Below are 24,232 nucleotides of genomic sequence, written 5' to 3' on the forward strand. Positions count from 1 at the left end.
AATGCAAACTGTGCGTGTGTGTGTGCGTGTGCGTGTGTGTTTGGCCACATCACTGTTGACCATAGTTAATCCCAGAATAGTAATGCCATTTCACAATGTGAAAATCCTTGCTGCTTGTAATCCATTGTAATCCAATGAAGCAATATGTGCTAAGAGGGGGTGGGTAGTGATCAGTAGCAATGGAGAAGACTAAGGGAGAAGGGTTGGCTTGAAGTCTCTGGGCCAGGTGCTTGAAACGATAAATCACCTCAGCCAACCAAATAGAGCTGCGGATATCGGTCACCACCAATCAGATTACAGCAAATTCATGCAACAAAAGCCCAGCAGTTCTAGACATCAAGTGTCTAGAAATTGACACAAGGCAATTGCTGGGTAGTAATATATAGTAGCAAAATATAAATAATATCCGGAAAAGAATTAAAGCCAGCAAGTAATTAGAAAATATAAGAACAACATTACGGACAATGAATTTGGGGGGAAACCTGTAATTGGCCAGCTAAAAATGTGCTTACTGTACAATGTGCAAAAATATCACCACAGGGCATGCACAGAATAAAACACTTGGCAGTACAATCTCAATTTTTATTTAAACCATCTTCAATTATTTTCTTTCAAATAAAATCATTTGTGGAAATTGAATAAAGCAATCAATTTACAGTAGCTCAGATGGTATCAAAAACCATGAGATACAAAAAAGTTATTGTTATCACTTATGGTTACAATTGTTATTATACAATTGTATAATAGACAAAGGCAACTGGTGCAATTTATATTTATGATAATGTCTATCAATTCAACTGGATATGTCCTGAAGCAATTCTAATTGTTTTGCAAAGTGACACTTGCCATTGTGTGAGTCTCATATTTCAGGGAAAAATAATTTGTCTCATACATGACACCATTTGTACCATACCTCAAGCTATGATATTCAGTCATATGCCACAAATATAAATGACCAGCATTTAATATTCCCTGGCCAAAATATCACCCCAGACAACATCACATTCCTTGCAACCCCCACACCTGGTTCAGTTAAACAGCCTTTTCCTAGAGTATCAAATCTGTAACCTTGTGCATATAAGCTCAACATCACCACAAGCGAAACAGAGAAGAGAGACAGCACCTGTGAGTTACCAAAACAAAATGTTTTATAACATATGGAATGCCAATACTTCCAAACACAAGCTATTTATTATAAAGCATTAAAAGCACAAACTCTTTGTTTGATAAAAAATAAATCATAGTCACAAGACGACGACCACCCTGGCCACAGTGGACGTCTGTTTATGGCAGCATCTGTGCATATTCATGAAGCGCATGCTGAAAACAACAGTTCCTGAGTCAGAGGCAGTGTCCATTCACCCACGCACAGGTACAGGAACGTGACTTTACATGCGTCTGCGTCTGCGTCAGCTGTGCATTTCTACAATCGGTGGCTTTAGTCTTGGGTCACATATTATTAGCAAACAGGAAGTCTGACCACAAAAAACTGCAATACAGATAAACGGCTTAGAAACCCGCTGACAGGTAAATCCCTAAGGAATACCAATAGCAGTGATAATCCATTTCCCGTAACCACAAGCAAGTTATTCCTAAATACAGACAGTACAGCAATATAGAAAAATACAGTACAGCAGTGTTAAAAGTCTCATTGACAGACTGCGCATTTTAATATAATGGGAAAAAGTTAAGTGCCGTGTCATGTGATGGCTAAATGTACCGTGATATGGGGGGGAGGGGATGGGGCATAGAGACGGAAACATGACGCAGTAAGACAGGCCAGTCTCAAACAGAACTTGAGCGTGCGGTCTGCAGGTAGACAGCAGCTCCTCTCCACACTCTTCCAGATCCACTGGGCAGGGACCTGGCAGGCAGCCTTAACAGTTTTGCCATTTTGGGAACACCCTACTGTTATTTTGGGTGTTCTGGGACAGTCTCCAGTGCCTGGCTCCGGGATCGGGCGACGTCTGTCGTCTGGAGGAAACGGACAAAAAAAAAAAAAGAAAAAAAGTTAGCGCCAGGCAATATCTAAGCTGCTGATAAAGTGAGGCGTGTGTGTGTGTGCGTGTGTCTGTGTGCGTGCATGTGTATGTGTGGTGTGTGTGCGTGTGTATTTGTGTATGTGTATGTTTGTGTGTGATGTGTGTGTGTGCGCGTGTGAGGAAGCAGAATGAAAGTCAGGCACTGTAGCTAAACCTGAAAAAAAACATGCAGCACTTACAGTCAAACCGCTCATTTCTATGGGATCACTTTCTCAGGAGCACTTACTCAAAACTCCTTTGGGTACAACACCCATATGAACTCATGCATACACGATTCTGCATTCAGTAAGAAAGGTTACTTTAAATCTGCAAAAAGCTCAGATGTTTTCCATCATGCAAAAAAGAAAAAAAAGAAAAAAAAGAAAAAAATAACAAACATCATAGGGCCTTGAAGTGAAGCCCAGGCAAGCATGTTCCTGAGGTTGCATAATAATGCTCAGAGACCTCACAAATCATTTAATGTAATTTATTGTGCATGGCCGTAATCAGATGACATTGCACCAGCTTGATGTGAGGAGCTATAGAGCAGCTGGTTAGTAGGCACTGTTACAGGCAGGCCTGAGCGTTAAGCTGGATTTCCCAATGAAACATGAACACAGCCACCGTGTGATTTCAGCACAAGCAGACACAGAACCACGCTCTTTAACAGTGCAGGCTCTAACTACATGCACACAGCAGGCAGACTTTCACAACTTCCTGCTTGTCTGTTCCCAAGGCAAAACAAATCCAGCACGAGCCACTCCCCTCCACCCGTTTCCCAACAAAAACAAACCCGTTTTTCCCCACAGCAGAAATTAATAAACATATTTGAGAACATCAACAAGCATACTGAACAGCAAGTACTGGCTAATCAGGTGACTCAACAGGATTACCCATAATGGGTTTACATAATAGTAAAGCGTTAATTTAATTAGCAAAGTACGAGTGCTTCATACTCCAAAAGAGGGCTACTCATTTTTGAGGAGTTTGATTAGTTTCTGCATAAGACTGAGTACCAGAAATATGATTGCTGCAGAGGGGTAATTAGGTGGCTGAAATCCAGTTATAGTGAGGGGAATCGTTGTGCAAATCCTAACAGACCAGATGTTTGTACATGACCGTAGAACAGTTCAAAATGCTACACAAGGTATCGTTTTCAACAGACATGCCTGAAGACTTCTTGTGAATTGCACCAGCATCATCCCTGAGCCTCTATTGAATGTGTTGTTTCTTGGGCACAAATTAAATTTCCCCGATGATGGACAAATTGACATTCTTAAATAAATAAACAAACAACAACAATAATCTATGTAGTAAATCCAAACAACTCTCAGCAATTGCTCCTTACTTTTAACATTGTTGCCAATTCTTACAAACAGCAGCAAGATGTTTTAAACCCATCAAAGGATCTACATGGTTGATCTGATAATCTGGGCCTGCTCTCAGTTCCTCCTGTTAAAATGGCTGCTGAATACACACTGGGCAGATGCACCTCAAATACATGATTCAATTGTGGATTACAGGGTCTACTTCAAGACAGGAAAGGTAGGAATATAAATAGCAACTCTTTAAAGGTAAGGCACATATTAAAGAGTTATTTTTCAGCAGGCTTTTAGAGCCCAGAGGTAAATCCAAAGGTATATATATAATGCCCCATTTTACATTAGTTATGAGGTATGATAAAATATATTCAGACAGAACAGCAAACACAAATTAAACTATGACCGTTTGGATTATGCTCATATCAAGGCGAAGGTTGCTTGCCAAGCTGAATACATATCTATAAACATAACAGAGCTGATAGGGTAGTGATGCACTATTTTATCATTCCACATACAAACAAATACACTAAACTAATCTCCATCACCATGACCACACAGCACTGAAAAAACTAACCCACATCCACCATAAACATTCCGTGGGACTATTTTAAATACAGAATGTTGTTAAGACTCTAGATTCAAAGCTTATCGGAAATCCAAGGCTTTTGGTCAAACAAAATTCCAAAACGGAATCGTGGATTCATGATTAGATCAGTACACTGTAACAAACACATTTATTATCTCATTCCTCCCATTCCTCCCAACTGACAAACAGACTCAAACGGATACACACCAATTGCCAAATCGGCAATGAGTAACACAAACCAGACAATCTCCATTTCCCTGATCCCCAAAGCCTTCCATTTACTGATGGATTGTGGCCAAGTGTACATTCATTAATATAAGGCATTAGTTGTTCTCTTTGTTCACCAAGAAGATGAATGAGAACAGAATTAGCAGTTACTTTTCCAAAAAGCATCAATGTGACCTACAGCCCACGTGCATCATTAGCTTCTACAAGCTGCCTTTATGAGCTAAAATAGGAGTGCAGAGCTGTCTCCCTAACGCAGTGGGCCCTGGGACCAGGTGTAGAGGAGCAGAGGAGGCGTGTCCCAGGTGATGGAGGAGCAGGTGGGCGTAGTGGAAGCAGAGGAGAAACGAACTCCCCGCTATTCAGATGCTGACACGGTCACCAGAGTGTCCTGGGCGGAGGCCGAACGATTCCTTCAGGAGAAAGAGACACAAACATGGCTACCTGTTGTGCCTCTCTGTCAGCACTCCCATAGGCCAGTCTTACGCACTGATGCTATAACATCACGGCTAGACGATGCGTTCATTCATATCTGTGCTACAAACAGCGGCCAGACGGCATTCATAGCAGTTTAAAGCGGAGGGTGTTGACCATCCCAGTGAATCCATCATGAAACCAAACCGCCTGCAAAAAGGCCACACACAAGGTTGGTTCAGAACGGTTCAGATGATCAAGCCTTTCTGTTGCTACTCTAAGAAATTCCACTTGCGCAATGAGAAATTACAGCAGAACAGCATGCTACTGCTATGCCAAAGCGATGCAAAACAGAACCAATGAGATTCCCACTAAGTTAAAATGATGGGAATTACAAGAAGATAAGCCATCAGAAAAACAGGAAAGGGAAAAAAAATAGCAACTAAGTCTGTTCGGCTGTCAGCATCTTGACCTCTATGGTCAAAAAATGCTTTGCTACTGCGCCCCTCACTGCAGAGTGAGACACGCAGTGAGTCAGCGAGTGGATGCCAAAGTTATCCCTTAAGCCCACAAACCCTTATTTTGAGACAGTTTGTAACACGCTTCCTGGCTGGCTCAAAACCAAAGGGAGGACTGATGGCAGGTGGCCCTCTGGAGAGAATCCCACAAACAAAGGAATCTCACAAGCAGCCTCCAGACTCATTTCTGATCAGCCTCCCACACACGAGGACACAACACTGTGCACGAACCATCCAATCTCGTACATTACAAACAGCTCTGGTCACCATCAAGAGAAAGAGTAAATCCTGAAAACCTTTTAGGAAAATTGCAGTAATTTGGTTGCACCACTCTTAGTGAGGCTTTAAAGGTGAACATGTTTTTTTGTTTAATGACGATGATCTTGTTAATGGCCCTGGATGACATCACACCATGTTATATAGAACAATGGCTCATTGCAGGCTTAAGAGACAAATCTGGAAACCAGTCAACCAGTGTCCATATGACACATTCTTAAAAGCTATGACCTGTTGTCAGACAAAAGCTTTAGCATCCAAGTATAAAACAGGAAGCGTAAAGAGTGCATGCCTCATTTGACAGATCTGAATAAGTTTCAAAGGCATTATAAAATGACACTTGGCAGGCTTAAGGCTTATGTAAATGTTCCGGGTGAGAAGCTACAGCACAAGCGAGCACTCTCAGGTACTCACAGACAGCCGAATCCCAGCACAGGCTGTGAGGACAGACGGAAAAAGAAAACTCAAATGTGAGCATCACATACCCAAGCAGATAGAGGGTGTCACTGCTACAGGCTTGACACGTAAAACACTTGTTTATTACCTTAACTATAAAACGCACCAGATAGTTGCTTCCATGTCTTCAATTTAAGTATTTTACACTCTTTCAACAGACAACACACAAGAATAGTTCAAGGAAAGTACACCGATGAGACAAAACATTATAACCACCCGCCTAATATACTGATGGTCCACCCGCCGAGGCATGGACTCTAGAAAATCTGACAGTGCCCTGTGGTATTCGGCACCAAGACATAAGCAGCAGATCCTATAAGTCCTGTAAGTTGCGAGATGGCACAGCCGTGAATTGGACTTGTTGTTCCAGCACATCCCACAGATGCTTGATCGGATTGAGATCTGGGGAATTTGGAGGCCAGGGCAACACTTAACTCTCCATCATGTTCCTCAAAACAATCATTCCTGAACAATTTGTCCAGTGTGGCAGGGCACATTATCCTGCTGAAAGAGGCTACTGCTATTACTGAGTACCATTGCCATGCAGGAGCGTACCTGGCAATGTTTAAGTAGGTGGCACATGTCAAATTGACGTCCACATGAATGCCCGGATCCAGGGTTGCCCAGCAGAACATTGCCCAGACCATCATACTCCCTCCACCGGCTTGTCTTCTTCCCACAGTGCATCCTGGTGCCAGGACTTCCCCAGGTAAATGGCAAACACATACCCGGCTGTCCACTTGATGTAAAAGAAAACGTGACTTTTCGGGCCGAGTGACCTTCTTCCATTGCTCCAAGATCCAGTTCGAACACTCACATGCCCATTGTAGACCTTTTTGACGGTGGCAGGGGTTAGCATGGGCACTCATACGCAGCAGGACACACAGTTCTCCCATAACCTCATTAATCCCTTGCACATCGATGAGTCTTGAGAGACTAACACCCTGTCGCCGGATCGTGGTGTGCCCCTCCTCAGACCACTCTTGGTAGTCACCACTACTGAGCCAGAGCACCTCACAAGCCTGGTCATTTCAGAGATGCTCCGACCCAGGCATCTGGCCGCAACAATTTGGCCCCTTTACGCCTGCCCAATCCTCCCGCATCAAACGTCAACTACGAGAACCAACTGTTCGCTTCCTGTTTAATATATCCCAGACCTCGACATGTGCCGTTTGTATGAGAATCATCTGTGAATGGTCATGTTTTGGCTCATCTGTGTATATGGTACGAAAAAAAGTGATTAAAAATCAACTCCATTTCAATTAAATTTAGCAAATCAATGCCAATTAAATTCATGATATCACTATGGGGATTTTTCCAATTCATTAATGAAACGGAAAGTCATTTCCTGAACAGACTGAATGGAATTCAACTTGACTGAATTAAACTGACCCCATTCCTGGTAAAAAACACTGCAACTGCAGCTTGCGTATGGAGTTCGATGCCATTGAACATGGACTGACCTGGGATGGGCAAGGCCATCCCCTGCATTCAGGGGCAATTCTCCCAGAGGAGCAGAGGAGATTCACAGGTATCACAAACATGTGCAATGTTCCCCGAACTTCAATTCATTTTCATGAGAAATGTTAACTCGGTACAGGCCATGTTTAGACAATGAGTGTGCAACAATTTCAACTGACTTCATTACTGTGCTTTATACCATGATCTGGGCGAATAGTCAAATAAGATTGGCTGTAATGTGTACAAACAGTCTTTTGGTGTTTATATGTGGAATATTAAATCTATTTGATTTTATTATCAGTTTAAAAATATATATGGCAACCTTCAGTACCTTCAATAAAATGAGCGAATACTCTTATTTTTCAGGTTTGCTAGCTACATGTTGGATAATCTTCACAGCAATGAGAAAATGGTATTGTAGCCAAGCTAATGTTATTCTGCAGGCAGAAGGCAGTTTCTTTCCCTCGGTGACTAGCCTATAGAAGGCAGCCGCTGCCACCTCCCAGGCTTCAAGAAGTTGGTGCCATCAAAAGTTTGTACTTTGAGAGCAAATTGCCCCCAAAATATTAAGGACCCCGCTCCCCCCTATATTTTAATCTTTGGCAAAAGACCATGGTATAAGCAGAATAATCCACTCGGGGGCGTGTTAAAGGGTTAGCCAGGAGGTTGGGTGGTTCTTCACCTCCTCATCCCTTTAAGGCATACCTCATGTTGGATTATTCCTTACTTTTCACTTGCTGATCCAAACTTTATACATCTGGATGAATACATATTTCTGAATATTCTGAATATAAACAAAATTACTATAATTTAGCCATCAAATTCTTTAGATTTGTTTGTACAGTCCATATACAAATTTTCATGCAGCTCATGCATTACATGCTTGTGGTGTTATGTACCAATTATGACAATGCTGGATTTAGAGGTTATGCAGGTAAAGCAGCGACACACCTGGTGACTGTTCAGGCATGACATAAGAGACAGGTAGAGGGTCAGGCAAGCAGGACAGGAGGCAGCGGGGAAGTGAGTCAGAGCGAAAAATGCAATGATTGTGAGACAAAGCCACACTGACACTCAAAATCACAAAAATCAACCAATCACCAGGGGTATAACGGGGGTTTTGGGTGAGGAGTGTGCTTGGGGCAGTGGGTGGGGGTTGACTGAGTTTAAATTATGGTGATCACAAGCTGATTGGCAAGTCAACACCAGGGGGACTAAAGACACTAACTTGGCTCTGCTCCGACACTGCCCCCTCTGGTGCCTCTGGGAATAGCAGGGCAGCGGGAGAGGGGGCGAGGGGCACCGAGGGCCGGTTGCCAGCGCTGTAGAGGCGGGGCCGCTTGACTTGGTCATGACTGGACAGGGGGGTGTAACTATTCCGCCTCATTGGGAAGGGGGCAGGCTCCTTCCCCACTTTATCCTGATCAGAGATGGGAGATACCAGAAGTGTTAGAAAGTGGGGAAGAAAGGGACGGAGGAGGGGGAAGAGAGAGGGAGGTCGGAGGGAGAGAGGGAGGGGGAAGAGTGGGAGAAAAAGGGAAGGGGGGGAGAGGGAGGGAAGAGAGGGAGAGATGCATCATACCTTTCTCAAGGACCAACCACCACGAAACCGCCACTGCAGCTGAACCAGACAGAAACCACCAACAAAGACAGGACTAAGCAGGGTTGAGTATCACCGGTGAGGTAAGAAAGCTCAAAGGTGATTGGTGCACTTCAGAGGTCATATTATGACCAAAACAGTCCCACAGGTGTGTAGGCATCTTTGCTTCCTGGTATTATCAGTTGGCCGTTGGGTCAGCTTCTGCTGTTACTAGCCTGAAAATTCAACCCTGAAGGACCCAGGAGGTTGGCGATTCAATCGATAAGTTTGGTGGTTCCACGATACGATCTGAACAGCTGTTGGACCCTTGAGGAAGGCCCTGAACCCCACATTGCTCCAGAGGGGTCCCTGCTAATCAACTGTAATCAACCTGCTTTTTATGTCAGATAAATAACAAATAAAAGCAAAAACAGAGGATCTGCTTTACAGTCATCATACAGTGAATGAACCAAGTATGGTGGAAAAAAGATCCCATGTTTAACTGATTCGGGGACAATAGAGATACAGGTATGGGGCAGATACAGGTATGCTGTGACAGGGAGATGCTGATCGACAGCTTTTAACCAATACTTGAGAGAACACATGGTAACTCCAAAGAAAATAAGAAACCGAAGACTACTTTAAACAGTGAATCCAAAAGAAGCACTCAGAAAATTGAGCTCTGTGCAGGAGTGTCAAACTCAAGTCTTGCAGGGCCACAGTGTCAGGGTTTGTTATTTCAATCAGTAGCCAGTGTACTCACTGTAGTGCAGACTCTTTAAGCCAATCAATAACTTAAATTAATCATTTTAATTACCCAGTAGACACTGCGGCACTCCAGGCCTGGAGTCACACCTGCTGTGATGGCATGAGAAGAGACTCAAAACAGCCTGAATGGGCCTCCATGATATTATGGCCTTTGGATGGCATGCTAACAAGGCTAACATGGAATGCATTTACAAAACACTCAGTGACCAGACAAGTGCAATAAGCCAATACAATGACTTCATTATGCCTATAAAATACAGCTAAAATGAACAAAACAAACATTTTAGGCAATGTTGACAGGCTACTCCAAGACATATTTTAGTTGGTCGTAACCTCAAAACAGGCCTGCATGTGTGGGTGTCAGCATGACGGGAACCTGGGTGATACAGGCAACAATGGCAGGAAGGAGGAGGCGCGTGGAAAAACTCTAAATGAACACTAGTGACCATACCCAAACCAGACTGTTTTGTTCCGTCTGGCCTCACCACTGAGTAGGTGTCAAACCCTTAATCCGGCGTCGTGGTTACATTTATGAGCATCCTTGGTCACATTCAGAGAGCAATCACAGGCTCCATTGACCTCACTAAACTAAAACTGGGTTTGAGCTAAACACTTACTAACACTATCAATAAGAGAAAGTTCTGGACAGTTGTAGCAGCCTGGCATTGCTGAACACAAACGTGCCTATTTGATGCAAATGTTATTGCCGAAAGTGCATCTCATGTGGGCTTTTCCATCATTTCATTGACAGTTTTATCCTTCTCTTACTTTTATGGTTCAGTTATAAAATAACGGACCTGGGGGAGGACATTCACTTACCAACGGCTTGTCCCGGTGAGTGTTAACAGCGGCAACGTTCAAGTCGAACGTATCCACCTTACATCCTGTCAGGGAAAGGTTGACAAGGGAATAATACGATGAGTCCATTTTGTGCAGAGAGAATAGAGATCCTGTTTTAGACCTTGCGCGGCACAGGGCATGTGTTTATCTTACCGTAGGCCACAGGAGTGAGCTTGAGCACGGTGTGGAGGGGGCACTTCAGGTAGGGCAGATTGTCTGAGGAGGCAGGCATGTGACAGCAGGACAACATTTTAGGTCTATAGGCCCTTAAAGAGACACAGTCACAAAGATGCTTTACTGAGGGAAAAAAAAGGAAAACTGGGCAAAAACCAGACCTCAATCAACAGAAACCAAGCAAGTGAAGACATCCCTCGTCACACAACTATTCAGAAAATTATTCAGACAATTAATTAATAATATATTTATATAGCAACTGTGCAATATAACATAGCAATGCATTAGCTACACATATTGCTAACAGCGTAATTTGTCTTATTTGGGCTAGCTGTGTGCAGTGTTATATGCATGTAGATAAACATTAGCTATATTAGAACGATAGCTTGACAGCTAAAGTTAGCATTCTTTAAAAGCCAGACAAATATTGTTGTTCCCACAACTTTCATCATTCAACTTTTGAGATGGATAGTACGGTTTCTTTGGTTTACAGCTAATTGTGCTTAGCTGGCACTGGTGGAGTTACAGCCATAGTAAATCAGCAATTTCCTCACTATAACTAACTGGCAACCAGCTCTGTATTTGATTGTTGAGAAAACAAAATGGCCATGACCCACGTATCCAATGTCTCAGAAAGACATGATCACAATACAACTTACAGACTGGAAAATACATTCATACAAATAGTCAAAATACATGTTTTTGTGGAGAAACAATGCTTTTTACTTTACTTTTACTGTGGATGGCCTTTTAAAAAATTATTTGTCAATGTTAAATTTAGATATAGCCCCTTTAATGTTTTGGGCTATGTTTTGATAAACATGAGACTGGAGTGCACAATCCTTGTTCTCTAAGATAAGGCTTTGGGAAAAATGTTATTGGTCAGGACCTTGGTCTAATATCTTATTTGGGCGATGGCACCTCCAAATATTTGTTTAGTCTAAAGGAGGGATACTGAAATCTGGCCCTCAAGGCCAATAGTGCCTCTGGTCTTCTTTTCTACTGCAGCATTAATGTGATTTAACTCACCTCACCATGACTTCCATTGTCAGTTGAATTTAGAGGCAAGATGCTTGCAGTTTAACAGAGAATAAAGCAATTATATCAGTAATATAGTCAGCTAGTTAGTTTATTCTCCAGCAATAAATAAAGGAGACGAGTTGGCTAGAAGGCTGTTATCTCTGCAATGCTACTTCAGTAAAGAGCGGTTTTATCTGGCAAGTAAATATGTCAAAATGATTGAGAACTTGAGAATTGATCAGCCCTAACCCGAACATCAGCCTGCTCTCCATCAAGGTATCAGCACAGATCTCTGATAACATTACCCATGTGCAATGTCTACTGTACATCAAAATAACATCTGATCATGTTTTATGATACCTTTTTAGGGGTATCCATAACACAGAAATGGCGCAACGTAGCAATACCAAAATCAGTAGTTGGTAAGCCGTTGCCATTGTAGTAGACCAGCAAAATGGCACTGAGATTAGTTTTGAAAGTAAGTCGTTATTGTTAAGCAAGTGTTGGTACAGTAAACGAGTAAACAGTAAATCTCCATCTATTCAAGCCGATTGGGCAAGTGAAAGATCAATCAACTTGGGTCAATCAAACAAGATTGGCCCAAACCAGTCTCATGGTGGCCCTGGGCCAGTGGGAACCACTTCTATTTTTCACTCATCTAGCCCGATTGCTGTGCCAAACATCTGCTGGTTTGCTGTATGCTGCTGGTTCCAAGGATAAAAGGAAATAGCTGCAGTGTTTTTCATTTCTAAGAGAAAAATCATTAAAAGACAAAAACTACTAAAGCAAGCATTTTTCTTATTCACTCTGGAAAGCCACATCATACTTTCCTGGCTGTCCCATCAGTACAACTTTCATAAATCTGAGTGAGTGGACCTGCATACAGTGCCATCCATAATGTTGGGACAAAGACGCATCATTTATTTGTTTGCCTCTGTACTCCACACTTTGAAATTTGTAATAAAAATAATCACGTGGTTAAAGTGCACAGTAGATACGGAAAGAATAGTTTCTCCGGAATATTTTTCTTCCATTGAGTTCAACAGGAAAATTTGTCCATGCATACTCTATCAGCATAATTTACAGCTGAATCTAGTCTCACCCCCCCAATTCCCATTGAGATCCATTCAAATTCAAAGAGTTTTAGAATCGCTGATAACCTGAAAATAAGATTGCCACCTTGATCTTGACTGTTGATAGGTCAGTAAACATGACTTTCATTTATATAATATTGCTGGTTTGTAAACATTATGGTGCCATGCACTGTGGTGGACTATGTATAAACACTGCTGTAATTTCTACATGGTGAAACCAAAATGTATAAAAATTATTAAAACCTGACGTCTGCACATTAACAATGTGATTTAAAAAAATTATTACAAATCTCAAATTGTGGAGTACAGAGGCAAATAATAAATGATGGGTCTTTGTCCCTAACATTACGGAGGACATTTTAGATGTCCCCTGGTGCATGCACCATGCACGGTTGCATCTTTTGAGCATCTTTGCTCTGGAGGACTGGGGCACAGGCACAGCTGGGGCACAGGCACATGGCTCTGAAAATCAAACCCACTGCTTCATCTTATCCTCCAAGGACAAGCTGTTCACTCAACAGAACAAAAGAGCATGGAAACAGTGTGTCTCTGCATGTGTGTGTGTTTGTTTATCGTTTCGGTGTATGAGTACAGAGATGACATGAATGTGTGTTTTCACCATAGACTGTATAAAACATATAGTGCCAAATGCCTGTTATGTCACCCACGGACTATCCATGGGCTTGTGAAAAACGTTTTGAAGCCGCAGAACTTGAGTTTATCGGCGCTGCCATGTTGTACAATTTGGAGCCAGAGACTGTGCAGTAGGGAAGCTGATGCGGCTCCTCTACTAAGCACGTAAGAGTGACGTAATCTGTCCCTGATTCGTCCACAAAGAATTGCTGTATCGACCTAGAAACACAATAACTTAAAAAAAATACCACACAGGGAGACCTTAGATAAAGATGAAATGCTGCAACAAAATTTTCTTGTGAAAAAAATACAATAAAATACTTTTTGTACTTTGACCGCAATTGTACAATCGGGACCATCGTCTCGCAGCATGACCAGGAAATGAGCCTGAAAAAAGAAACCTGTGTGTCATTACATTCGCTCATACCTGCGCTCTTATCCAGGAAGTATGCGAGCAGGCAGCGCATGACGGCCTGGTGGCAGATGACCAGCACGTTTCCCTGTCTCTCCAGCTCCATGATCACGGGCTCCAGCCGCTGCACCAGGTCCTGATAGGACTACGGAGAGAGAGCAGGGACAAACTGAGCAGCGGGCCCCGGAGACAGCGGACATGCTGTGCGTCACAGACAGGGAGTCTCAGGGGCTACCTCTCCTCCAGGGTAGCGGTAGTGATACTTGTCCTGGTCCCTCAGAGCAAATTCCTCTGGGTGCGAGTCCTGGATCATCTCATAGGTCATCTCTTCACACACCCCCTGGGAGACAAACCAGCACAAATTAAACTGCACACAGAAGTGCACACACAATGTTCTCATGGTCTCATGTTCATCATGTGAAATATGAACGTGGATAACGGTGTAGGGGCCAAAGGTCGGTACTGACAGCATCGATCTCGTTGAGGATCTTCCACTGCTCGTAGGGCACAGTCAGCTCCTCGGCCGTCTGGATGGTCCTCCTCAGTTGGCTGGTCCACACCTTCAGGTCTGGGAGGTGCTGCTTTTCAAGGAAGCCACGGAGAGCATGGGCAAACTGAGAGAGAGAGAGAGAGAGAGAGAGAGAGAGAGAGAGAGAGAGAGAGAGAGAGCAAGAGAGAGAGAGACAGAGCGAGGGAGGGAGAGTGAGGGAGAGAGCGAGGGAGAGATTGTGAGCAAGAGAGAGAGAGCGAGGGAGAACGAGAGAGAGCAAGAGAGAGAGAGAGCGAGAGAGAGAGCGAGGGAGAACGAGAGAGAGCAAGAGAGAGCGAGAGAGATTGCAAGCAAGAGAGTGAGAGAGAGAGCGAGGGAGAACGAGAGAGCAAGAGAGAGAGCGAGGGAGAACGAGAGAGAGAGCGAGAGAGAGCGAGAGAGAGAGCAAGAGAGAGATGCACAGGCACAGTTACAGTGGGAAAGTGTAACTAAAGGTGTAAGCGCTGACTGTGGTTAGTGCAGGCTGTGTGTTCCCTCCTGAGGGGAAGGGGTGGGGGGCGTACCTCCTTCCCCCGGACAGAGAGCTCTGCGTCGCCCCCAATGCGGCCCTGCGTGTTGTGGTCGCTCTCTCCGTGACGGCACAGGTAGATGGAGTGAGAGTGCACCTGGATGTTCATGAGGTAGTACACGATCTTGCTCTGGATGTAGTCCTGCACCCGGTTTACCAGGAAACGCTGGCCCACGTTGATCACCTTGATGAAGGACATGTCCCTGGACAGGGTAGAATGAACACAGGGCAGTGACACCACCACGTGCACGGCCTCCCCGAGATTCCCTTACAGTCTGTCAGTCATTACCCACTGTTAAACCCTCTCACTGCATCCATTTATATCCCATAACTATGCCAGAGTTCAGAAATGTGTTATTTTTGTATTATAACTTCCACAAAATACATACTAAAAGAACAATGTAACATCTGATAATCTATTCAAATAGACCTGTGTAGGGCATAGTATTTGAGGGTATTTAAAATGTATTTTCATCTAACAGGTACTTATTTGGGGCATTTTATTTGAATACTGAAATACACAGAAACTGCATTTGAAATACTCATAGATAATGTATTTGACCCTAGTCATGGCAGGCGTGGTTTTCCAGCTATTAGCTCAAAGAACAATGGGTCCACCTAGTGCATTCTTTCTGTTACTACAACAGAATACTTTGTTGAAAGGAAGTTTACATTTCTGAGAGAAAAAAGTTCCAAGAGACTATAAATGCTCATCTATCCATGTCAATGATTAAAGTGAAATAAAATCACTCTCTCACTTGTCGTAGTCGTCTGGATCCAGTGGTTGATATGTAACTTTGTAGCACTCGATTCTTTTCAGGAAGTCATCCATCACCCTCTCCCTGTTTCTCTCTGGATAATCTGGACTGGAGACCTTCACTTCCTGTGAGAGAAAATAGTAATCACTGGCACAGCATAAACAAATACAGTAAACATAGGGGTACATCTTCAATGTAAAGCATCCATAACAATCCTTGAGGAAATACCAATTGAATCTCAATGTGATTCATTAGAGGGTCAAATAACTTCACTGGACATTAGAGCTTACCAGAATATTAGCAGCAATGACCTCGGGATCGTCACACACCGACTCCACAAAAAACACCTGGGAGAAAAGAGTCACCAACACACTAATTCCACCAATGCTTTTCCAGATCATCCTCAATTATCATGAGGAATAGACTTGAAAAGATGAATTCCAAAAAAATATGTAAATTTTAAATTTTTGTTTATTCAAGATGGTGGTGCAAAAGGTTTGTCGCAGTCTTTAATCTGAATCAAGTAAAATCTTATTATCAATCTTTCAGATTCCAAATAAGACATATTTGAAGATTGTTTTGAGCCCTTCCGCCTTCAGGTTCTGAGAAAATTGACTCCAAAGAAAGAAGTGGTTAATAATGATACTAATTTCACCATAGACATGGTGTTATCATTCAGAAGGTGGTATTATCTTGAACACTGCTGGGAATAGTTGAATAGTTGATTGATGATTTGCAGCAGTGGACAGATAAAGGTGACTTTCGATTGAATTAGATTCTTTCAGTGAAACAGAACCTTAAAGAAGTGGCAAATTAGCCCAGCTCCTCAGGTGACGTAACCAGGGCAGTGTTCGAGAAACTGGGGAATACACGTGCACCTGCAGGTTTACCTTATAAGCATTCTCCATCGCAAAGCTGAGGATGAGGTCTCTTCTCTCTCTGGTGGTGTTTGTGGCATCAAAAACCTAGACAACCCACACATACACACTCACAGGTGTTTCTCTTGGAAGAATAAATACATAATGCAGCAGATAGAGGAGGGGGCGATAACTGCACCTGGCCTACTGTGAGCGCCATTATGAATCATTCTCAGGGCTCCACGTTCTCAGACACAAACACAGGTGCAGCCCGGCTCGCAGGGAACAGGGTGAATAAAGCAGACCTGCACACCTGTCCCCTTTCAGCAGAACCCATCTGGAGCCCTGCAGCCCGCACCACAGCCTGATATCACACGCTAACCACACAGCGTCTTTCAGCCCAAGAAGAGGAAGCAGAAGGAAAAAGAGGAAGGTGAAAAATGTGGTTCTTACGGCAATCTGGCCTCCTTCCTCATTCAGGTAGGACTTCACATCGTGCAGTGCCACTAAGGCACACTGCCTGAGGGAACGAGAGACAAGTGGAGTGAGCCGCCAAATGCGCACAAACGCACACAGCATGTCATCACCCCTCATCCCCACACCATTATCACTGATTTAACAGTTTAAACCATCTTATCATCTGCACTTATAGACACCGCAACGTGTGAGGGAAAAGTACCGCTCCCGCCTCAGTATTATTAGCAGCTAATGAACACAGTCCTCTTAATGAAGCGATAAAGAGGGGAGGGGAGTGGAGGCCAGCATCACCAGGGTATCTGGTGAGAAGGGGAAAGTAGGGGGATGGCGAGTTTCTAATAAAAACCATACGATTCCACACAGAGATGCAGTGTGTGCCAATGGCTCCTTCTCAGGCTGGCCTCAATCACATCAAGGGCCTTTTCCTGCTTATTAAGGGAGATAAAATTGTGTCTAAAATCAGCATGTGTATGACCTTTCATCCAGCAAATGAATACATGCTGAATAACGTATATTTTGCTTTTAAAAATACAATCTGTGTCAGGTTTCCTGTAGAAAATCCCTTCTGTACTCAGGTGCCCAAAATGCAACACAGCCAGTATGGTACCAGATGGAAGAAGGTTGGCACCCTCGGTAAGATGGTTTCCACTAACATAAAAACAGTGACTGACAGTCTCCCCGAGGGAGTCTAAATGCTAATTCTGAGTTTGGGCACATCAGCATAATGTGAGAGAGCACGGTAGCATCTTTACCAGCCACCGCAAAAGAGGGACAAGGAAAACATCTGGTGCCCTCATATGCACTTGCTTTGGAAAAACAAAACTGCGCTGTGCATAGATTTACCTCATTTGAACATTCGGACACTGGAGAGCCGTTACAGAATAAGCTGGTCTAGAACAGCAGTTCCTTCTGGTCAATGTTTTACTGCCTGTGGTACTGTGCCTCTGCAGTAGCAGCTGTTAGCTTACTGAGTCTGAGATAGTCTGTTGTTTATTTATTTTACAGACTCACGATTCACCTTTTAGTTCAAGCAAAATGTTGTGCTCCAGGTCTGTCAAGAGGCCCTGGTCATGTCAGAACTGAAATTATTAAACCACAAAAAAAACTAAATAAGGAAAAACTTGGGTTCAGCTAGTCTCTGGAAAATGCTGCAAAACATCACAACTTGCACTGAAAAGGCTCAAGATAATTATTTCCAGGAACAAGAATGTGCAACTTATTTTTGTCACCACAGCCAAACAGATTATAAGGCAAGGCACAGATGGCCATGCAGGTAGTTCTTTTCACAAGGGCAAAATGGGCATATAGTTGCCGTGTAATTTGAGATAAATAATAACACGTTATCAAAAGAGTGTACATAGCTTCTGTGTCATGGTGGGTAAAACCCACTACTGCTTTCAACTGCACAACAAATCCAGTAAAATGCAGAATAGAATACATCTACAGTCTTTTTATTGTGGACACTGTAGGGAAGAATACATTTCCTGCTTCAGAGTTCTTAGATGGTCACCTAACACCTCAATCATACTGAATAATCAAGGGGGGTTAGGAAGCCTACACTGAATTATCAAGGGGGTTTACTGTCTGCTTTGCTGACAAGGACAATTTGGTTTCCTTGATCACATCACATGCATACAAAATAATGTGTATTCGTCTGCCTGCCACCCAATCAGGGACAGGCACCTGCATTTTATTTCAGGAGGTTTGGGGCATAAAAGCTCATTCTTTTCTAAAATGATTTTGCAATTGCCCTGCCTTGCTTTTACCTGGTATGCTTCATACTGTAATTAAAGACAATTTTTGCTATATTAAAAAATTGTTGTTGACTTGAATATCGGACTACAAGTTCTACGTCACAAAGGACCAAATTCCTACAACACTATATTGAGAAGTGCAATGTCTCCTGTCGTAATCCTGCATAGAACTAGGCCACATCTGTTCGGTCACAAGCCATGCCTGCCACAGTGGGGGACAGACAGCAGGGGGCACTGTGTCAAACCTGAAACTCACTTTCTTATCGTCATGGCCTCCTTGTTGTCATGTCTGAAGAAGTCATAAGACTTGTAGGTCTTGACGGCCTCCCGTCGATACACGCCGAGGTTGAACACTGCCGGGAGAATACAGGGATCAGGTTCTGCAGCTGCAGTGCCTGCCTGACATGGGCGCCCGCCATCTGTGCGCCTACTTGGCATGCAACTGATTAAATGAAGATGGCAGACAAACAGGTTCCACCGCCTGATGATCCGATAGCACAGAAAGTGTCTCTACGCCCCAAAGACCAATTACAGCCACAGGCCTGAAGCTGCTTGCTAGATGCAGTACAGGGAGCGGGATTTACAGAGGATTGATCTTTGTATATAAATGGCAGACTGCAAAAAGAATTTGGGTCGGCTTTCTGTCCAGCTCAGATGTCATCTGACTGAGCACCATATTAGTCTATCTTCCATGCGAGTCACTAGCCTACAAAAGATACTTACATAAAGACCCAGAGAAGACCAGCTACGCATTCCAGGCCTGGCTCTGGAGGATTGGGCTGTAGGCCTATATTCTGAGAGGAGGGAGGTTTGGTGTAATTGTCTCACCCTTGGTAGGAACTCCTATCCAGTTGAGGTAGCGCGTCAGCTTCTTGGACATGTAGGTCTTCCCTCTCGCCGGCAGGCCGATCATCACAATCACCGTGGGCGAGTTTGTCATGTAAGAAGCCCATGCTAAGAACACAGACGCGCGCGCGCACACACACACACACACACACACACACACAGAAAAAAACTGATTTAACAGGTTTCCACAGCCACTCAAAATCCCAGGACCACACAGCAGACATATACGTTCATTAACAAACAAACAAACAGAAAGTGACATAATGAAGCTGAATGCGGACTACAGGAATATTCTGCTTGATGGTGTGTCTGAAGTGCATCCACCACCATAACACTGTGCTTGGTGGGCACAGTGTGGAGCACAGTGTCCTGCTCAATAACTGGGAAAAAATATGCCTTGCATTTCAAATCTTTTCAAAGAAGAAACCTCAACATTTCTCTCTGTGGAAGAGACAAAGCTCTTTGTGTTTCTTAGTCTGTGTTATAATAGCTAGTCAGCACTGGTTTGAGGGGCACCGAGACAAATCCGCTCTCAGTGTGCAATGTTCTGCTCAAAACTGGCTTACGAAAGTTTCTTATGCAAGCACAAGACCACATGCTAGAGGCTATTGGTCGTTTTTGCTTTTTTGGTTACTGAAAAGCCTATCTTTGAAGGAAGTTGAGGCGTGCTGACCCTCTCCATCACATGTGGAAACACGGCTAGTCAGTCACCAGGCCTCTGCCAAAGCACCGTGGCTAGCAAAGGTTAAGAATATCGAGGGGCCTTGGCGAGACATAAAAAAACAGAAAAATAATAAATCACGAGTGCAAATAGTCGTATGCAAACATTTTGGCACCCCTGGTCAAAAAGCCTTTTACAATGAATATCTTGGTGAACAGAACCTGACCTCTAAAAGTTCAACGTGACACATTTCTTCAAATTTTAAAGCAAGATAACTTTATTAAAATTCAATAATTCAATTTATTAAAGTTCAATATAATAATAAAAAAGGGAAAAGCCCTGTGCAAAAGTTTGGGAACCCTGTCAGTTAGTACTTTGCAACTCCTCCTCGGGCAAACAGCTTGCAAACACTTCCTGTCGCCAGCTAAGAGTCTTTCAATTTTGGAATTTTCCCTTCGGCCTCCTTGCATGTATGGAATGTTTGAGATCTGTCCACAGATTTTCAATGATATTTAAGTCTGGGGACAATGCAGGGTTAGGGGCATGCTCAAGGGCCCAATGGCTGTGCGGATCTTATTGTGGCTACACCAGGATTAGAACCACCGACTTTCCGTGTCCCAGTCATTTACCTTAACCACTATGCTACAGGCCGCCCCAAAATCCATCTTTCCTGGAGGTACTTCATGCTTGATTTTGAGATATGCTTGGGATCATTGTCCATACCAAACCTCTCTTCAACTTCAATGTCCAGACTGACCTTTGAACATTAGCCTCTAGAATATCTTCATATTTGTTGGAATCCATTCTTCCTTCCACAATATTTCCTGTGCCTCCAGCTAAAATGTTGAACCTTGAAAAACATTATTTTACGTCTCTGCATGACTGTTACAGGTCATTTGGGTTCACCCAACCGCTCCACACAACTCCTTCAAAGACTGAACAAGATATCACATGTCCACAATAACATGAAGTCTTCAGGGAATAACATGTTTCAGTAAAGACACTGACTGGAGCCTAAGCACAAATGCACTTGTCTTTTCATGTACTCCAAAACTTTCAGTTTCATAATCAAAGACTGCAGTGGAAATTAAATTGATGGTGTAAGCACACGTGTGAGTGTCTGGAGGACTCACACAGTTTGGAGTTCACTGATGCAGAACCGTAAGTTAAAACCAAGCTAGTTTCACTGGGGCTCAGATGACTGATCTACTAAGGAACAGCCTGTATATTCTGTACTAGATCTTTATGAGGGTAAATTTCATGGGTTGTAGGGAACTACTACCCATTCTCACTAACACACTGTACCAAGACATTTTCCAGACAGCAGATACACATACTTTCTCTCCCAATGTCCGAACATTAACAAGTCTGACTGAACTGCAACATTAGATTTTCAAATATACACACTTTATTGTTACAAACTGACACGTTTCAACATATTGTCAACGTATATTTTTACACACGCAGACACCTCTTTTCCTTCTTTAATTAATTTGATAATTTAATATAATTTAAACACTTGAATAACCCTTTTTCATAAGAATGGACACATGTCCCCTTTGACTCTCACACTGCCTCATGCTCTTTTTGTGCAAAAAAAATATTTCTAGATCCAGAAGTTGTTATTGCATTGTGAAATAATGACAGAATTGTATATTCAACCATTGACTATATGTCTTTTTAAGGTGACTCACCAAGTTAAGTGACACTTGTTCAATCTTAATAAAAGAAAGAAAACAGGTACCACCCTGTCTGTGAATTACACTTTGACAATACGTCGACATGTCCATTTGTAACAATCAAGATGGTAGTGCTGTCTCACTAAGTGGGAAGGACATAATATTAAGATTTTTGACAAGCACCCCCATGCTAGGAAAGCCAGTTTATTACTAAAGCTGAAGTAACTGTTAGTTAACAAGTCTCTACCAAGAGTTGCATCTTTGTTGCAGCATGGCATAATCTTAAACCAGATGCAGATGCCCGCCATAAGGAAACTCTTAAAAGCAGTGTTGTTGGAGCTGAAAGTAACAACGGTGTTCTCATTAAGATCTCAGCCACAAAAGGCTAGCCTACGGTTCTAAGAGTCCTCACGCGTTCAATTACTAATTAGGTAATAATCTCACGCATTTTAAATTACTTACAGCATTTCTTCTCGTTGACTCTGGGTTCCGACTTTTTGGTGTCTGCAGAATTTGCCAGTCCGCCGTTTCTGGGCGGGTCTGCAGCCATAGCACAAGACTCGAAGGCGCTGTGTGGTCACCGCTGGGTCCGTCTTGCAGGTGCAAGGTCTAGCGGGATGCTGTCTCCATCTGTGAGAAAATGGACCAGAAGCATATATCCTTACGATAGCTAGTTCGCTCGACAACTTTCATTGAATCTGACGCCGCTTATCTTTTACTTTTTGCCTTGACTGCATGTTACACGCACACAGGGTTTACCTAGTTATCTGCAATGGCAACATCCACAAGCTATAGCTCCTATAGCAAACGCAATAGCACTTAACTTACACGATTGAGTTGCTGGTCTGTTTGAAATGTATACAATAGCTTGACAGTTAATAGTAAGATTCATTTGCATTGTGCTAATCAGATTATTACTTCTTGCATTGCCTGAAATTCGGCCAAGAATTTATATCATTAACGACAATGGACTGATTCAAACGATTCGCCGTTTCAGGCCATAACATGCACGCAATGCTTGAAGTGGTGGTAACACGTATACTACGGCCAGGACAACTTGCTAATGCTAACAGTTTTATGTGCTCTCGACGTCGAAAGCACAGCAGGTGTGATGGGGTGCATTTATCGAGGTTTCAACCACACAAGCACACCTTTGTAGCTAACGTTATTAAAATTCACCAGAGGACACATTGGCAAAACATGAAATAAACTTATTAGCTAGCCACCTTTTTGGTGAAGCCGGTCCCATATACTAACTTCAAGTCGTTAAGAGAGAGTATCTATAGATGACAGATGCACCCACAGAGCCGGCTAGTTATGCCTAGCTACTGTAGCTCGCTAACGTTTAAAATCGACGTTAGAATCAACATAAAATACCGTTCGAACCGACGAATAGTGTTCGTACCAGCCGCAAAGAGCAGTTTCTTCTGTTCACGTCTGCGACATCTGTGTTCGTTGTATTTTTCAGATTCAAAAACCAAAACCTGAGTTAGCCACAAATGCTTCTTGGCTTAGCCGATTCTATATATCGACAAGGAAGTAGCCTAGCCTATGCGCAACGAGGCGTTGCCTCAAGCTGCAGGTATAGCGGTTGCTATGGAAAATTGTAAAATTTACGCACGCACACCTGACCTTCCGAGTTTAGGACGATGTGCCTTTGGATTGAAATATTACTTTTTACCGTAAACCAGCGAATATGTAGATTTGCTAAGTGTACCACAGCAAACACAGGAACTTGCTTAGTTGGAAATTGGCAACAGACTCACCCACCCGCTTCATATACCGTAGCCTAACTTATTGTCTGTATGCATGGTTTTAATAAATAGTCTGATTGCGTGCAATGCAACAATAAAATTATATTTATACATGTATCACTCCTGTTGGATCCTCGATCCCACTGGTGCAAAATATCGTATGCTAATAAGAGTAGCACGCTCCAAAACAAAAAGGAACTGTACCTTTAACTGTGACAATGACGCAACATTTTATAGATAGCATTACTAGGGCCACGTCCAACCCCGACAAAACATAGCAAAACGTTTATTTAAACTTAAACGGTGGCGCGCTGAACATCCTGTTGCAAACCCTGAGCGGACTGACTGACATAGTACAGTTTGCTCCAATGGCGTCTGAGAAGGCGTTCTCCGCCATAGACCTTTGATTAGGGGTACACCCCCGACACACCCACCACGTGAGAGCAAACATACCTCAAAGCCTGTTGTAAAACGTTGCACACCGGTAGGAGAAAACATATTGTTCAACACTGAGCGTGTTTAAAAATTACATTTACATTTTATAGGTTGCATTTTGCACTTTTTTATGGTACATGTAATGTAATTATGT

The 24,232-nt window shown here is 43.1% G+C and overlaps 1 protein-coding gene across 5 annotated transcripts; it reads right to left on the reverse strand.

Moving 5' to 3' along the window:
• Window positions 1-568: 568 nt before the first annotated feature.
• LOC133138269 (6-phosphofructo-2-kinase/fructose-2,6-bisphosphatase 2-like) lies at window positions 569-24,001 on the reverse strand. Of its 5 annotated transcripts, none has more exons than XM_061256875.1 (17): window positions 23,848-24,001; window positions 22,352-22,519; window positions 19,532-19,657; window positions 18,960-19,056; window positions 16,926-16,992; window positions 16,506-16,580; window positions 15,906-15,962; window positions 15,616-15,740; window positions 14,853-15,060; window positions 14,267-14,413; window positions 14,035-14,139; window positions 13,815-13,944; window positions 10,620-10,682; window positions 10,446-10,510; window positions 8,508-8,699; window positions 5,777-5,799; window positions 569-4,567 (listed from the first exon to the last, which is right to left on the reverse strand). In XM_061256875.1, exons 2-17 carry the CDS (start codon window positions 22,437-22,439, stop codon window positions 4,513-4,515), a joined length of 1,623 nt encoding a protein of 540 aa, XP_061112859.1. In that variant the 5' UTR covers window positions 22,440-22,519; window positions 23,848-24,001; the 3' UTR covers window positions 569-4,512. The 5 variants fall into 5 exon arrangements, with proteins under 5 accessions (XP_061112859.1, XP_061112860.1, XP_061112858.1 ...); XM_061256876.1 differs by lacking the exon at window positions 23,848-24,001 and adding an exon at window positions 23,267-23,628; XM_061256874.1 differs by lacking the exon at window positions 23,848-24,001 and adding an exon at window positions 23,295-23,622.
• Window positions 24,002-24,232: the final 231 nt, after the last annotated feature.

This window comes from Conger conger, chromosome 10, assembly GCF_963514075.1.
Source record: "Conger conger chromosome 10, fConCon1.1, whole genome shotgun sequence".
Classification (NCBI taxonomy): Eukaryota; Metazoa; Chordata; class Actinopteri; order Anguilliformes; family Congridae; genus Conger; species Conger conger.

What these genes read in the sequence shown, in the direction of transcription:
- LOC133138269 (XM_061256875.1), bottom strand. Translation starts at nt 22,439, where the DNA reads ATGGCTGCAGACCCGCCCAGAAACGGCGGACTGGCAAATTCTGCAGAC. An exon ending in TCCTCAACGAGATCGATGCT is followed by an intron (nt 14,140 to 14,266) that starts GTCAGTACCGAC and finishes TTTGTCTCCCAG; the next exon opens with GGGGTGTGTGAAGAGATGAC. An exon ending in CAGTGTCGGAGCAGAGCCAA is followed by an intron (nt 5,800 to 8,507) that starts GTTAGTGTCTTT and finishes CTGTCCTCACAG; the next exon opens with CCTGTGCTGGGATTCGGCTG.